Source organism: Uranotaenia lowii, chromosome 3 (genome assembly GCF_029784155.1).
Source record: "Uranotaenia lowii strain MFRU-FL chromosome 3, ASM2978415v1, whole genome shotgun sequence".
In the NCBI taxonomy this organism is placed as follows: Eukaryota; Metazoa; Arthropoda; class Insecta; order Diptera; family Culicidae; genus Uranotaenia; species Uranotaenia lowii.
This window is the reverse complement of record NC_073693.1, coordinates 93,165,783-93,183,620: the sequence shown is the minus strand read 5'-3', so window position 1 is coordinate 93,183,620 and position 17,838 is coordinate 93,165,783. Positions and strand designations below refer to the sequence as shown.

At 36.3% G+C, this 17,838-nt stretch overlaps 1 protein-coding gene across 2 annotated transcripts in view; it reads left to right on the top strand.

The window, feature by feature from the left end:
* Positions 1–17,838, top strand: part of LOC129753912 (tyrosine-protein phosphatase non-receptor type 61F) — a 49,598-nt gene that overhangs the window by 13,788 nt on the left and 17,972 nt on the right. For both annotated transcript variants that reach the window (XM_055749763.1, XM_055749762.1), the window contains exons 2-6: positions 8,584–8,757; positions 8,825–9,087; positions 9,259–9,484; positions 9,548–9,694; positions 9,765–10,438. In XM_055749763.1, the coding sequence (XP_055605738.1) occupies positions 8,584–8,757; positions 8,825–9,087; positions 9,259–9,484; positions 9,548–9,694; positions 9,765–10,438 (1,484 nt within the window). The remainder of the gene's footprint in view (positions 1–8,583; positions 8,758–8,824; positions 9,088–9,258; positions 9,485–9,547; positions 9,695–9,764; positions 10,439–17,838) is intronic.

Genomic DNA, 17,838 nt, shown 5'->3' with positions numbered 1-17,838 from the left:
GTGCAGCAGCAGCAGCGCTATTCTTATTGTGCCATGCAAAATTGCAACACCCCAGTTTCTCTCATACCTTTATCGGATGCCTTTTCTGCTTTTCTGCTAAACCGATCGAGGTCCATCAAGAGATCCAGCAACAACAACAACAGAGTCGCGCCTCGCTGGACAACCGGCATGGCATGGTGTTGTGTGCCTACCAATATCATCCGCCTCCGCCTTCCGTTCTCTTCATTGAGACCGGCATAAGTCGACCAAACCCAAACCAAAACCCAGGCCAAGCTTCAGGTAGCCTCTTGGAGTATCAATCGGCCGGCGGCCGTCAGATTGCAATGTGCCAATAATTTGTTATATGCACTTTGCAAAGTTGAGTTTTTTTTCTTTCTTACTGCCCCCTGTGTGTTTCGTGTTTTGTTTCCTTCAATAGAATTGTGTTACTTTCTCTTTCTACATATCTATCTAGCTATCTCTGTATCGGTCCGCTTACAAGGACAAGGTATGCATTTGAATACTTGGTAGAGTAGAGCCGGACAGCCGAGCTCCGTAGGCAGTCAAAGCTAATTGTAACTTACTTTCTAATCTGCCCTTTCTGATCATTGCTTGCTCACCTACGAGGGATAATGTTCAGAGATTATGAGGTGTCAGTTTTGACGCCATCAGATACTGTTGATCTATTTTTTCCCCTTAGAACTGGACTTTCAATCTTTTCAGCCATTCATCCGAAAGCAAGAAGGTAAAGTGTTATGGTTAAAGATCATAACTTGTTGTTTAGCAGTGCATTTTTGGTTTAGGTTAAAAGGCCACGCTTGTCTGTCTGTGCAACTACTGTCAAGAGTCAGTAACCGCTTAATGACTTCAAGAGCTCAATAATTTACGCTGTCAACAGAGCGAGCGTAATATGATTTCAAGAAAGAAACCATTGCGGCATGTATGACTAATTGATATTTCATCGGGGTTTTCAAATGTGTCATTAAGTTTGCTTTGAGACTTGAGATAATGTGAAAAAACTGTATACAATTCATCGTTACTGAAAGCTTGTTAAAATACTTTTACTGTAGACTACCTTATCATAACGTTTCGTAGAAGAAAATGTACAAAAATCTTAATTTGGAAATGCATAAGATTGATTTATATGAAAGTTAAAACGAATTCAAGAACATACTTAAGAAAGTAAAACTATGCAGTTTATTTGTTTTGACAACAATTTTTTTAATTGCACGAAATCACAACTAAAAATACCTAGAAATCATTGACAACATACATTGCTGAAATGACCTACACAGAAAGTCAATCCGAACTTATTCACTATGCCATAATCAAGAATGTGGGGGACGTTCGTCGCTTGTTTATCTTCTACGACTTGTCTGTTGCTGTAAGTTGTTGTAACAATAGTAAATTAAAATATAAGGCATTTCCCCACTTGTCAAACAGCTGATTTCTCATGTTTACATTTTCTCGGCTTATCGTGGTAGGGAAAACATAACAACAACATTACGCATGTTCAATGACCAAATAGTAACGAAATAAAATAGGCAATGCATTTGTAGTGATTTGCAAGCGCACCTTGGTAAGGATAATATAAATCTTCTTCAATTAATTGTAGATTCATAACAAGTTAAGACATGAAAGTATGTTAATGATTTTAATTAAAGAAGTTTTTTAAAGAAATAATTGAACAGTGCTTACCATCAAAGATAAAAATGGCGACCAGTTGGTGTTTACATTCTAAAAACAAAAACAAAAAGTTACCCTACCACAATCTGTCTCAGGAAATACTCTATTGTCTGGATGCGTTTTGGTTAGGCCTGCCAGACGGCCGTCCTACTTTTGTTGGAATATTCTGCTTTTTGACCCGAAAAGTCCTATTTTTCTTGTACCTATATGGTTTCGACAGTTCCTGGATGGTGAATCGTCCAGCTCGTTCTTTGGAATATGTAATCTTTTTGCAAATAAAATTTTCCAGTATTTTCTCTACCGGAATAATCTCATCTGTTAGAAAATTGGTTGCTTTAACAACACAATGTTATAACAACACTCTAAGTTAGAAACAATAAGAAATTGATCGACTTGTGTATGGGACAAACATTCTTCAAATTCAGGGATTTGTTCTATAGACGAACAAAGGGGGCACCAATGGGAAACCCTCTGTCTCCATTCTTGTGTGAACTATTCATGGCTCATTTGGAAGAGACTGTTGAAAACCAAGATTTATTATCCGAAAAATGGTGGGATACGTCGATGACATTTTTTGTGTAGTAAACAAAGATTTTCTTGAAAAACTCCTAATAGAATGTCCATTTCCCGGCCATTTCCCGTTCTCGGGAATTGGGAAATCTGACGACCAATTTTCTGGGAAATCTCGGGATCCCGTTAAATATTGAAAAATGTATGTACTTTGATGGAAATACAGCTGATTGAAGCTTTTCTGCATGCAATCTCGAATGTTTTCTTTTCTTAATTTTTTAATCTAAAGTGTTTTATTCTTTAATATATAGTTATCATAAAAAAACAAACAAATACTATATAAATTGAACTATGCAAATCAGGAACAATTTATATTTAAGATTGCACAGCAATAACATCAAATTTGATTTTTTATTCCGAAGATAGGCGTAAGAAATTAAATTTATGAATCCAAACTTGAAATAAAATCGGTTATTCAATCCGAAATTCACCGTTCATGACTGTATACTGAGGTTTTTTTTACACGGTTTTTTTTACGCGGATTTTCCAATTAACGCGGTTTTTTATACGCGGATTTTCGAATTAACGCGGTTTTTCAGAGAAAACATTCTAAGACTTTTTCAAAGGAAAACACTTGGAATCTTTTTGTAGTTGGGAAAATCTTAGCTCTGAGACTAAGAACGTGATACATGAGATCTGTGACCTGAGACCTGACATATGAGACTCGAGATCTGAGACATGAGACATGAGACCTGAGACCTGAGACATGAGACCTGAGACCTGAGACATGAGACATGAGACATGAGACCTGAGACCTGAGACATGAGACATGAGACATGAGACATGAGACCTGAGACATGAGACCTGAGACATGAGACCTGAGACATGAGACATGAGACATGAGCCATGAGACATGAGACATGAGACCTGAGACCTGAAACATGAGACATGAGACCTGAAACCTGAGACATGAGACCTGAGACCTGAGACATGGAACATAAGACCTGAGACATGTGACCTAAGACCTGAGACATGGAACATGAGACCTGAGACATGAGACAATCTGAATTCCACACTGTCAAATAAGCCTCACTATATTCTACCACAGAGAACCAGAGATCGGGCCCCGAACAAATATGTGTCGAATCCGTGTGTAAGAATTTGAATCGTCGGCCATTTTAAAACCGTTAAAATTGGCCTAAAAACAGCACCACCTAGTGGCTCTTAGCTAAGTGACTCAGCTGTTGTTGTCGATTTTTTTTTGTCAACAGTTGAGAACACTCAGAACATAAATAACCCAAAATTTACTTCCAGGTCACACCAAAACCGAGTTCAGCTGGTTTTCTTTTTTTGGGGTGTAGAAAAAGCAACATAATGAAATTTCCAGCAGGAATTATGCTCTTTAAACGAAATCTGTTTCTTTTAGCAATGTTGCCTCATTTGGTACTCGTTTTCTATTTTGTTTGAGAAAAAAAGCAAACATTATTTAGTTGATTGAAGAGAAAGTTCATATAAGATAAGATTTTAATTATGTGTCTGTTTTAATATGAATTATAATTTCAAAAATAGTTCAGTCAAAATTTGCCGCAGGATTTCTGTATGATGTGTTAATTTATGATACCCCTCTAATGGATGAACTCCACTTTTTGTTTAGGATCAGATTTTTTTTAATCTAATTTCACTCATAACGAAGCTTTTCAAGCATCTAATTAATCGAAAGTATCACCACCCATCTTCGTTCGAACATTGCGAAATTCTAGCATGTAAAAATTGCGTCATTTCTGCCAGGATAGGACTTCAGTACCTACTTCCGAAAATATTCGAAAATTGAAATAGCTTCTTAATATCGAATTTGGCCTCTTAGACAGAGCAAAGTAATTGCATGGAGGTCACCCGGACACCTAAGAATTTAAGGGAATAGCAAAAGGCATTTAAAAGCAACTCGATATCAAAATTTTATAAATTCTTCAAATAATCCCCCCCTTCTATTAGGTATTCTTATTACAGATATCCGATAACACCATGCGCCCATTTTTCATCAATCCCACCGAGATAACAATTTTGTGAAAGAAAAAAGAATGCTGAACGAATTTTTAAATTTGTGTTCATCATCGAAATTTATTCTAAATTTAAAAAAAAAATAATTTAGTCTTGATGTAGTGAATTTCATGTCGACAAAAATAAACACAGGCCAAAAACTGAAAAACCATATAATTATGTTAATACCCGATTGAGTGACTGAAAATAAATTTGGCTTTGAGCGCATTTTTCATTCGTTGAAGGTATTACCGCCTTAGCGTGTAGAAAAAATGGAAAAAATAAAAGTACCGGTAACGATATCTGGTGGCTCTTAGCTAAGTTGCACAAATGGCGTCGTTTATTTTGAAATCACGGTTGGTATTTTTACACACGGTTGGGGCTCCAGCCCGAACTCTGGTTCTCTGTGATTCTACTATTCTATTAATCTAATTGATTTTGTTTTTTATCTTAAAAATAAACTATCATTGTACGTAAATTTTTAAATAATCATGATTCTTACGCGTTTTTTTAGTAACGTGCTTTTTTGCGCGAGTTTTTTATTTAAAATGGATTTCTTACGTGGATTTTCGAATTTCGGGGTTTGTTTTACGTGGATTTTCGAATTAACGATGTTTTTTTTTACGCGGTTTTTTTTTACGCGGATTTTCGAATTAACGCGGTTTTTTTACGCGGATTTTTGAAATAACGCGGTTTTTTTTTACGCGGTTTTTTTTTACGCGGGACGAAATACCGCGTAAAAAAAACCTCAGTGTATTTCGATTTTCAGAGCTCAGAATTTCAGTGAAATTCGGTATTTCAACGAGAAATTTTGAAAGTATCTTATGACACATTATATCGAAACTATATTTTCTCTCATTCTCATGCAAAGGATTTTTCCTTATAACAAGCGAAGTTGGTGTGAAAGTCTTAAAAGAAGATAACAAGGATAAGTTTAGGACAACTATAATTATTTCTTACCGTATTACCATCACCGTAACATTCAACCATCGAATATCAAGAATGAAATACTAAACAATTTTTGTCTCGTTCAACATTCATAAACATATATTTTTCCATTGTCCAAAAATCCGATAAACATATTTATTTGTTTATTTTGGAACACGGAAAATATTAAAATCTCAATCCGGAGAACTGAAAAAAACCGGGAATGAAAATGGAAACTCGCTGGCAACCCTGAAATATTTTTTTGTAAGTGTTTACTCTTGAAGTTAATCTTTATTTAATGACTGCCAGACAAGAAATGCGTCTTTATTATAATCTTTCCATCTTATATACTGTATCACGTAAGTTTCTGAATTGCTGCGATAAGGATAAATGCACTCTGTGTTGCTATGATCAGATTGCTAACAGTAAGACATTCTGAAAAAAAAAGTTCCATATAGATATTCACGGATATTGTGCACTAGCCGAAGATACGAATACCAAAATGAAGAATTTATTTGGATGCTTATCATTTTGAAAGTGTTATGTTATATTTTATTATTATAATCCATTTTTACTTTACCTTTCTTACACACATATTCGTATCTTGAACAAACCCTGATCTAATTTAATAAAGCGTTATGTAAAGAATTAACGTGTTAATCGTGCATTATCTTTGCTCTAAAGCATATTCGATACAGAAAGATTTAATCAAAAGCTGTGCGAAAATCAACTTTTTTAGCTTCAACGATCTTTTGTTCGTTCTTCATTTAACATGTCTTTCAAACGAAAAATAATCAATCGTTCTTGAATAAGAGTTCAGATACGATGTTTTAGGAGCCATGAAAATTGTTACTTTTGAAAAAGTACGTTTCAGATTTAAAGTACTGCATAGGTCGAAAAACAAATTACGTGACATTTAATTTTCAGTGTACAACTTTTTTACATAACTTTGCTGTAACAATACCTAAATGAATCTTCGTTAACTTTCAAGGAAAACAATTAAAAAAAACGAACACACACATATAGGATCTCAGTGAAACTTCATGTTTCTTTGAAGAGATCTAATTTACTTAACTCTAAGGCGTACATCTTTCAAGGATTTTATGGCTAGCATCTTACCACCAGACCACGGAAAGAGCACTATATGTGCCGTGATCGGGATTCGATCTCATGGACTCTGGCTTAGATGGCTGGAATGCTATCCTCTAGGCCACGACCGGCGGCATTTGCAGGTTTTGTTAATTACAGGTTGATTTATTTTAAAGGTTGCAGTTTCAGTGACACGTAATAGTCAAAAAAATGTTTAAAAATGTTTAAAAAAAGTAAGCATCGAAGTTTGGAATAATTTAAAAATTCAAGCTGTACAAGAAATAATGCATCGGAAATTCCCGAGAGTGTTAACTGAATTGATCGATAAAATATTTCGCTGATTCGGTCTTTGAATAGCAATTCGCTTAAATCGGATCTTGCTGAAAGCATGCTCTCCTGAAACGAGGGAGCGCGATTTTTCTGTAAATAAAAGTGGGATACAATAAATGTTTTTATGATTATTTCAGATCCCTCCCTTTTTCCAGTGAGGATATAGGAAGAGAGGGGGGGGGGGGGGGCTTCCATATCTTTTTTGTTGCATAACTTGAGAACTTTTCGAGCAAATGAAACCAAATTTAGTTTGGAAGGGTATGTGGATACGAGAAATGGTTCTATGAATATTTGTTGTCCAGTTCGGCATAACTGGAAAACTAATCAAGCAAATGGAACAAAGTTTGGCATGGAAAGGTATTTGAATACATGAAATTTTTCTATGATATTTTAAGAAATCTCTGTTCTTCCAGTGGGAAAACTTTTAGGGGGAAGGGTGCTCCCATTTTTTTTTACCTCACTCGAGAACTTATCCAGCAAATGGATCCAATTTTGGCTTGTAAGGATATTTGAGTACGGAGAATGTTTATATGAATATTTGGTACTCCTTCCGGTGGAGAGAATGAAGCTCCTTTAAAATTTTTAGCATAGCTAGAGAACTAATCGAGTTAATGGAACCTAATCGGGCATATATTAGGGCATTTGGATACGAGACATGGTTATATGCTTATTTGAGACTCCTTTCTCCTTCAATCGGGGATAAAGTTTGGGAAGTAGTGTGTTGAAATTTGATTTAAAATTAACAGAATTTAAATTATTTCCTAAAATTTTATTTATTTTTGGAAGGTATAGCAAAGTACACCGAGTCATCTAATTAAATAGTGGTCTTCAAGATTTTTTTTTATTTGTGTTTTTTAGTTATAGTGAACATAATTTTTGTTGACTAGTCGAATGTCGATCTGAACACTAATTTTCCAGTTCATATGTAAACATCAACGCACTAAAGCTTTTCTTTCCTACTTTTATTCCATGAAGACGACGAGTTTGATCAAATTACAAATTCCATGGAAGAAACCTTTGATTTACTTGGAAGCTTTCTACTGTTGATTACAATTTGGTGAGCCAAAGCCAAGCTCAACTTCCGTGAAACCGAACTCCTGAATTTACACTTGATTGTGATCAGTGGAATGTCAGATAAAATATTCATTCTTCTCATAATTGTAGAAGCTTTCGGATTCGTTTTGACGAATTTATTTTTGTCTCCAATTTTTCTACATATTCTTCGGTATTATTATTGAAGTATTCTGATTTTATCCATATATCAATTATGTCTTGTCTATTGTGATAATTCTCAACAAATCTACATTAAATTACCTTGTTCTACAATTCCAATGTTTTCTCCTTAATATATGCTTTTATTTAAGTGTTTCACCTACCGTGAACCTTTTCAAAGTCAAGCCATAATTAATGTCTACTCTTTGTACTGTTGTACTACTGTAAGCCATGACTTTCAATAATAGATTGTTTTGTTGCAAACGCATTGAGGATCTCTGAATGTGAATCCGCAAAGAAATGCCCTTCAATCTACCGGCAGACAGACTATCGTGTTTAATTATTGTTCAAAAGAATGGCGGTTAAGCCCCCAATACATGTATTGTAGAGTCAAAGACTTGCATTTTTTTCTTGTATGAAAACCGTGCTCCACATTTTTGGATTACTTTGACACTTGCCTTTCTCAAAAAGCCGCTGAAAAATTCCAGTTACTGACCCTATACAGAATAGTTTGTTTTGATCGGGCTGATCCTTCCATTCCCCCATTAATAAAAACAATTAAAGAGGTGTAGATACCAGTTTATTACACTCGTCTCCATTTTTTTACTCGTCTGCAAAAGAACCGCTCGCTTTCCGCCTTTTGCTTTACTCAGTAGTAAACAATCTAAACACCTCCGTAAATTCCCCGTTCCAGTCGAGTTACCCCCGGCGCAGCCAGTCAGCCGTTATGAGACAATAAACGTTCCCCGCGGTGACCTTATTTTTGGCTCGTTTGCTGAAAATGTTTTTTCTTCTTTTTCTATTCACAAACAGGATATTCGCGAAAAAAGCGATCAAGAGGCCCACCAGAAAGATTTTTCCACCGATGAATCGAAAAAAATGGACAACCGGCGGTTGAACCGGTACCGGGATGTTTCGCCCTACGATCATTCCCGGATTGTCCTCAAAAGGGGCGAAATCGACTATATCAACGCTAATCTGGTCAAGGTATGCATTTATATTATTTGTAATTCCTGGCATGTTTTTAAATTTTTATTCATCTCTTCTCTTCAAGATGGAACGTGCCGATCGGAAATATATTCTGTGCCAAGGTCCGCTTCCGCTTACGGTCGGACATTTTTGGCTGATGGTGTGGGAGTACAACTCCCGGGCGATTCTGATGCTGAACAAGCTGATCGAGAAGAAACAGATCAAGTGTCACCTCTACTGGCCGGAGAAAACTGGCGAAGATCACAAACTAGATCTACCGGAAGTGCAGCTGGCGGTCGAGTATCTCAAGTGTGTCGAGTACAAAAACTTCTGCAAGCGAACTTTCCGGTAAGTGGTTTCTTCGGTTTCATCTCTTCTGTTGATGATTGCATCGAGCTATCAGGTGGCGGAACGAAAGAGAAGAAAATTCTTTATTGCTTGAGTCATCGCCTTAGTTTGATGGAGGGCTTTTAAAAATCATTTCATTGAATGCATTTTTTTTTATTTCTATTTCATCAGATTGACCGATTTGGAATCGAGCAAATCGCGGGAGGTTGTGCAGTTCCACTACACTACATGGCCGGACTTTGGCATTCCAAGTTCGCCGGTTGCATTTCTACAGTTTCTGAAGGAAGTCCGCGAATCGGGGACACTCGACAAGGACGTTGGCCCACCAATTATACACTGCAGCGCAGGAATCGGCCGGTCCGGTACATTCTGCTTGGTGGACTGTTGTCTGGTGTTGGTAGGTTTTGACTACGGTGTGTTAGTAGTCTAGTGATATTTTAATGAAACTTTTTACCCGTAGATTGATAAGGAAGGCGAAGACAAAGTATCGGTTCAGGATGTTCTTTTGGAGCTAAGACGATACCGCATGGGACTGATACAGACTGTTGATCAATTATTTTTCTCATATCAAGCGATCATCGAGGGAATGAAACGAATGAACAATTCTGTAAGTTTGGACATTATTTTTAAATTTATACCTAGGTACCTAACTAATACAATTTTTTCTTAACTCATAGTCATTCGACGATTTCGAGGAACTATCCGTGGTAGTGAACAGCCACACCTCCGATCAGGAAAATGACGATACCCCACCGCCCTTGCCGCCACCTCGATCGTACTCGCTCACCAACCCTGTCGGACAGAAACCGCTGCCTCTGATCCCAAACAGCGAAAGCGTGCACGAGGAATTCCTCACTACAGCAGCGACTTACAACGAACGAGATTTGGTTAACAATCTGGTGAATCTGGAGAAGAGCAAGCAATACGAAATCAGTAAAGACCGGCCGCTTCCGCCGCTACCGAAGGAAGGCCTGGACAAAGTGCACGAGGCTAACAGCTCCGACGACAGTGGGGCATCGGGAAGCAGCGAAGAAGATGAATTAATCGACAGCGATCACGACGAGGCAGACGAAGACGAGGACAATAGTGATAATATCGAGAGCTCGGTGCTGGACGATACAACGATAACCAGCTCGTCGACGACGACCATGACCACAACGACGGCAACGGCCACCAGCAGTAGCAATACCTCGACGTTGGAATCCAATCGGGGAGGCTCGACGAACAAGGCGCCAACGGTGGGCGATCGGTCCTTCGATGCCAACGCTACCCTGCCGCCGGTGCCGAACGGCATCGATAGCAACAGTAACAGTGCCGGCGAGGAACCGCTGTCCAGCCCGGAGCGGGAAACGTGAGTAGTTTTTTTTTATATTTTTGAATTTATCATCATCATGAATTACAATTTATGAAGTCCAACCTCGAATGAAATCTGGTAATTTTTTTATTAGTAGTTCAACAATATGGTGGACTCTTTTTCCAAATTTGCATCCCAGGCAAACGGCTTCTGATCTTGATCTCATCCGAGTAGTTTGGATGGAAGATCATGCTTACCCTAGTGTATTCCACGGCAGTACTCATGATCCAACCCACCTTCAGCATACGTTTATTTTTTACCTTTCTTTCTAACGACTGAAGGTCTGGCATCTCTTTATAACGACTCGAGTGGGCTATACATTAGACTGAGTCGATTTGGGATCATTTTAGAATTTCTCAAACCCTGGGGTCTTAAAAGCTTCGTTTTGGTATAAAACTCATTAATGATTTTTTGCAGAATTTTTAAGTAACGTTTACATGAGTAAATTTGAACTTTTAGGTTTGTATGGGAAAATTGAATATTTTGTTCTGAAAAATCAACATCATTTCTGTTTCTTCTGTGGAACCGATCCTGCTAATGGTGTTTGAGCCAATTTATAAATTTCTTACAGGAAATTTTCCGCTGAACAACTTTGTCGAATATCATAACTTCGTATCTTTTTAGATAAAAAAGTTACTGGGGCTTATTCTGCGAGGCGAGTGACGTGAAGTGACTTTGTTTTTTAGAGTCACCGTATTCTAGCAGGCGAATGCCGTGACTTGAATGAACTTTAGGTGACTTGAATGAACTTTTTTTACTGTCACCGTATTCTCAGAGGCGAATGGCGTGACTCGAGTCGGTGGCAAGTGATTTTTGAAGTCGTTACCTATTCGGCAGGTGACTCGGAAGCAAAACCAAATAAATTCAAAATTATCGGTTGAATTTATAAACTTTTTCGACTTCAACAATTAGATTTATCATTTAATAGAGGGAAATGTATCACGAAGCGTCTTAATTGTATTTCAATCATAATCAAAGTTTTAATCTTGAGTGATAAGCAATTAAACAATTTAGTCAAATGCACATAGCTTTTTTCAGTCCTAAATATTTGTTCCAATTTAGATTCTGGAATGAAATTCCAGATTGAGATTTCAATTGGGAACTTGTTTCAACACTTTCATAGAATGAAATATTTAAATGAAAATGATAAAGGAAACTGATATTTAATTTCATGTCGTTAATTAAATTTCAATGGATTTTTTTCCTGGAAAACAAATTATAACTGTAAAATATGAATTCCAGATCTGAATTTTGGGTTCACAAGCGCCATAGATCAGAAATTCAAATCCGAGAACAAAATATTAGTTTCTTTTTTCATTTCCATTCCAATAAGCCCATTATTAAAAAAAGATTGTTCTGGTTTCCCTTTAACAGTGAATAATAAAATAGACGTTCATTTATGATTTATATCTAAAATGAAAGTTTAAGTAACATTTCAATAAACTATAAACATCAATCAAAACTGTAACACTGGAAGTTTTCACATGCCGCTGTTTCCGGTGATGACCTGCAACTATAAATGTTGGAAGATTGTTGCTAAGGCTGTTGGCCACGTCGTATCGGATGTTTTTCAGCTCATTCTTAACTTTGCATGTTTCCACATTTGCACAACCTCTTACACCGTCGTTTCTTCCTAGTTGGCCAAGTGGGCAGCGAGGTATTTACCATCATGTCACCATCTACCGCCCAGACACCATTTACCGCCCAAAATCACCCTTTTGTTTGTACTTTAAAAAAAACTGGGATATTTTCTCCAAAATTAAGACCTGTGTTCTGTGTCGGCATCATTGTTCGATCATTTCACTGAAAAAACATCACTTAATTAGGACAACTATAGCCAGACATTGAATGTTTAGTTTTTGGTTTCCGGTCAAATTGTTGAATTCGACGCCTGTTAGCGAACTAAGCATTACTGTACTCCTAGGGCAAAAAGGGTTTTTGTTTTCAAGATAGTACCTATTTGACCTAAAATCGACTTGAAACGATAGTTTTATTTTCGTAGAATAGATTTCCATCGAAAAATTTCCGATTTTTTCAATAGTTGTTGTTTTTTGAAGCGTTTAGTGATGGGCGGTAATTGGTGTTTAAAAAAAAGTGTGGGTTCCTAATTACCGGTCACGCACAATTTCTTTGTTGTTAACGCATGTATTGTGTCAAATGTGTAAATTATAAGAAGAATTTAGTTCGATTATGTTAGAAAATGATGTTTTATCGCTGAAAGTAACCGGTTACTTGAGGCTGTTTGCCTGGAATCATCATTTTGTCAGTCAACGCACTTTGTTACAATTTGTCAAAAATTTGCGGGAAAAATTTCACAAAATGTATTCTCTCAAGTTCCTCAAAATGCTTTTGACAGCTCGTTACATGGAAAATACTAAAAAGAACAGTTTCCGTGTTGTTAGATAGTTTTTCCTTAAGAAAACCTTATTGATACCCAAAAAAGTCGAGTGGGCGGTAATAGGGCCAGTTGAACACCTCAAAATTTAGTTAATTATTTTGAAAAGCGCACATTTTTCGCATTCCACTAAATTTTTAATTTAAAGTAGAGCAGTTTTGAGATGTTTTGGAAAAGAAAGCGAATAAAAATCTGCCGTCGTTTTTTTATTACACATGTTTGAAGTTGAAAAACCGCTTAACTGGGCGGTAGATGGTGACATGATGGTATTATCCGCATCATCCTGAACAGCAATACACCAAAAAGCGCAAGTACTCCTAGAAAATATTAAACATGAAATCATAAATTAAGGCTAAATTAAGTCAAAATTACCTTTTTCGAGGTGCAAACTTCTGTTTTTGAAAAACAAAACTTTTTGACAGCGTAAGTTCACCGCTCCGCTTGGCAAATGAATACAATGGCAAAATTCAATAAAGATACAAAGGGAGGTAGTGCAGAAAGTTTTGCATTTATTTAATAATAATTTAAAAAGTAAAAAATATCACCTTTTCGGTATCAAAGAGTGTAAATTTTAAAGGTGGAGGTACAAGCAAACACAAAAAGTGCATTTAAATGCTTAGTGAAACACGAACGCGTTTGAAATTTTGAATCAAATTTATAAAGTTATTCGCGAATTTTATTTGATGTGTATCACCTTACTATGTACACATGTTGGACAAAAGTCATTTTCGAATGAACTTCAGAGAAATTTCTATGCAAAAGATAACTGGACTGCTAAGGTAAAATATTCCGTTTTCTTGTATTTGCCTTAGTAATTTTTTTTTTGTTTCGATTATAGTCGTTTTATTTTGCCTTAGTAAGCCTTCATTTAATAGTACGGAAATGGCTTTACAGAAAAACAAACAGACAGTAAACAGAAAAGTTTTCAGCTCAGATTAGCTTGATGGGTAGTCAACATGCAAAATAAAAGCATTGAAAAGAAGCTTAAAGTTGCATTTAAAATTCTATTTATTATAGGTACTTGTCATATAATAATTTTTTTTATTTGTTACTATCTTAGCTGAGTTATGAGGAATTTTAACATTTTAATATGAATTCTGATAATAGGAATTTGATTTTCAAACTTCAATCAGAAATACTTGAATTTTAATCTAATATTCTTATTTGAATGTTATCCGAATTCTGAATCTGTAATTGAATCTAAATCTGAAACCTTAACATTAAATTGTTAAAACATAAATCCTGAATGTGAAACAATGAGTTTTCAATCTGAATTTTAACTTTGAATTTGAAAATCTGGAGCTATTAGTAGTTTAAATTCTAAATTAAAAATCGAATGAAAAACTTCGAAATTTCATTTCAGAATGATAAACAGGAATTCAGAAATAAGAAATTTGTTATAGGTAGATATCAAATATGTATTTCGAATCTGAAATTATATCACGTATAAACATGTAAACATGGAAAAAGATGATTGAGATTCCGCTTAAAACAATTGTATACAACCAAACCCGACTTCGGCTACTTAAAACCTTATGGTATGAGCCGTTTCTAATAAAGAATTCATAAAAGTAAAGATTCCGCTTAGGGGCTTAAACTTTAAAAGCACCCCTTTTTTTAATTTTTAGTTAATCTTTTTTTGTAAGAATTTCAACACGATACGATGTTTCTTCGAAATAGTTGATATGATTACAAATCAATCGAAGTGCATGATTTGATGAATCATTTGTAATTCGATACGCAACATGATAAGGCTCAATTGGGATGCCCTTGTCACTAGCTTCTCTCGACTAATGTGGCTCCACTCGCTTCGTTCCCTCAACGTGTACCAGAAAGTAATCCTTCTGAACACGTTTGTCTTGTCCAGAGTATGGTACATATCATCAATTCTTCCCCCGTACTGCGTACACACAAGCAGGATAACAGCAACCATGGGTAGCTTCATTTGGCGAGGCGCCGTGGCACGCGTACCCATGCAACAATTAGCGCGAGCGAAAAAAAACGGCGGACTTGGTCTACATTTGCCAGCATTGAAAACTAAAGCACTTCTAATCAACAGACACATGCGTGAAGCTGATTCCATGCCGTTTTATCGAAGCTTTATCCAACAAGCAAACCTCGAAAATCAAACTCGTCCCACGGACCTACCCTGCTTGAAGATGATTCTCAGCATATATCCCCAATTACCAAGCCAAATAATTGAAAACCCGACAGCAGCAAGTTTGAACAGTTTTTTCATCGACCAAACGGATCAGCCTCGCGTAGAGAGGATCTTCCCAGCCGTAAACTGGAATCGAGTGTGGAGTAATATTTCATCGTCTCGCCTATCGACGGGCGTGAGATCACTGCTCTACATATGGACTAACCAAAAAATATCCCATCGTCAGCTATTGTACACACAACGGCGTGTGCCCGACGAAAACTGCGAATACTGTGGCCAGGTAGAGACAGTGGAACACAAATTTTTTTCATGCCAGCGAGTGAGAGCCGGCGTGCGCTTGCTTCAACAGAAGATCAACTTGCTGTTCAACGATCATCAAATTGTTCTTGTGAATGATCTTATCGTACCGCTACTTGATAGAGTAGGGCTTGCAAAACGCATTGCAATATTTAAAATTTTAGCTAAATTTATTGATTTTATAAATGAATGCAATAATGTAGTAGATGTAGATGCATTAGAATTTCACTTGACAGTAGAATAATCACAACATGTACGTACATAAACCTAAACTGAACAATAAAGATTTATAAAAAAAAAATGGTTGTTTTAACATAATAAATAGTTCATGATATTCAAAAATAAATAGATGCTTTTCGATGTAAGGTGTGATTTTGTTCATTGATTTTCTGATCAAAGATATATTAATTTTTCAAGTAACAATTAATGCAATTCAATTAAGTATGAGCGGTGTGGTTCCATTTCATGTCCGCTTGTTTCTAATACTCTTACAACTGTTATCTGAAATCAAATTGAGAATATAGCTATAACTAAAAGAAAAAAAAAATGCAACGTAATCGGAATAAATTTTCAAATGCTTTATGAATATGACGTCATCCGAGAAATTGGATATCACTCTACCTTCTTTAAAAGTCCTTACATGTTTTGACAGATCCCATGGTGAACCCGATGAATCTAGTTCATTTCCTCTGGAACGTCAAAATGAATGTTTGTTGCCTAATCGCCTTCGAAGCAATGAACTAGTCACCTGGAGTGAGTCGCCTCTCAGAATACCCCGACAATAGTCACGTGACTACGACTAATGTGACTCCGAGTCACTTCATTCGCCTCGCAGAATAAGGCCCACTAGCTCTTTAACAGGTGTAGGGGGAAGTCGTCTACTACCGGACACTTAAGGTTTTTAAGCAATAACTTCAAAAATAGATTTTTGTAAATATTGGATCCTCTACTGATTTGAAGAGTATCAATATAATGATCACTTAACTATATTAGAAAATATTTAATTTACAACATATTCATGTGGTAAGAGAAATCATTTCATGTTAGTTTTCGCTCATTTCCAAAAGTGTTGTCTATAGCCGGACACTACGAATTACTTCACCAAAGTTGTCACCAATGGTACAAAAACGTAGCAAAATGACTGAAATCACTTGCGCAGGTCTTGTGAGTATGTGTTTTCCAATACTGAACGTTCTATGAAGCCAGTCATAAAAGTTTTTTTGACAAACCAGAATGGAACATTTGTTTCGAAAAAACTAGAGAAAAATTCTCTATGACCGGACAGCAAAATCTAAAGTTTCTCAGACGTCCAAAATAGTTTCTTTATTGAATCCTTATCTTCTGCAAACCATTTGAGGGTGCTTTTGAGATGAAAGAATGAAAGTTTCAAGTTGAAATCATCTATAATTTTGAATATTTTCTTGTCCGGTCATAGACAACAACTTGTTGTCCGGTCATAGACAAATCGATTTTTTTTAAATTCTCCTAATATTTCGTTTGAATTTCCATTTTTTTATCTCATATCTACTGTAATCGAAAGATAACCAATCAACGATGTCGTTCATGTGCAGTTCAAATTTTACAAGCCGAAAAAACTGACCACAATACAAATGCAAAGTTTAGGCGATCCTCTCCGTACTACTAGGCAAAAGCTTTAGATGCCTATCATTGGTTTACCTTTTCAGATTGGATTACCATATTTCTATCACCATATCAGGCTACTATATACTTTAATTTCATGGTGTTAAAACATTATTAGAATATTGTGTTTTCGAAAAATCTACGTTGTCCGGCCATAGACGACTTCCCCCTATGTCTTTTGGTATTGATAAACAAGAAATTCAATTGACACCACTGCTGGGTGCCTTGCACTTGTCACTTTTCATGCCATACTTCGTATGGGGCACAAGCAGTGGTGTCAATTGAATTCATGGTTTATCAATCCAAAAAGACATACACCTGTTAAACAGCTAATAACTTTTTTGTCTAAAAAGATACGAAGTTATGATATTCGACAAAGTTGTTCAGCGGAAAATTTCCTGTAAAAAATTTATAAATTGGCACAAACACCATTAACAGGCTCGGTTCTACAGAAGAAACAAAAATGATGTTGATTTTTCAGAACAAAATATTCAATTTTCCCATACAAACCTTAAAGTTCAAATTTACTCATGTAAACGTTACTTAAAAATTCTGCAAAAAATCATGGATGAGTTTTGGACCAAAACGAAGCTTTTAAGACCCCAGGGTTTGAGAAATTCAAAAATGACCCCAAATCGACTCAGTCTACTATACATACCGAGACGTGCTCTGATACTTCTCGATGTAGAATTCATCCTACATCTACTCATGCGACTTTTCCGACATCGAAAGTCGCCCTACCCTGTGAAAAGTAGATTTTTCACTCGTTAGAAACGATACTACCTACTCGTATATTCCCTGGAGATGGGATAATCCCACCCACTCACATAGCGTTTCCACACAGCATCAACAATCCAAAGATTTTGCATTAATTTTATAATTTCACCGACTATGAATTGAACT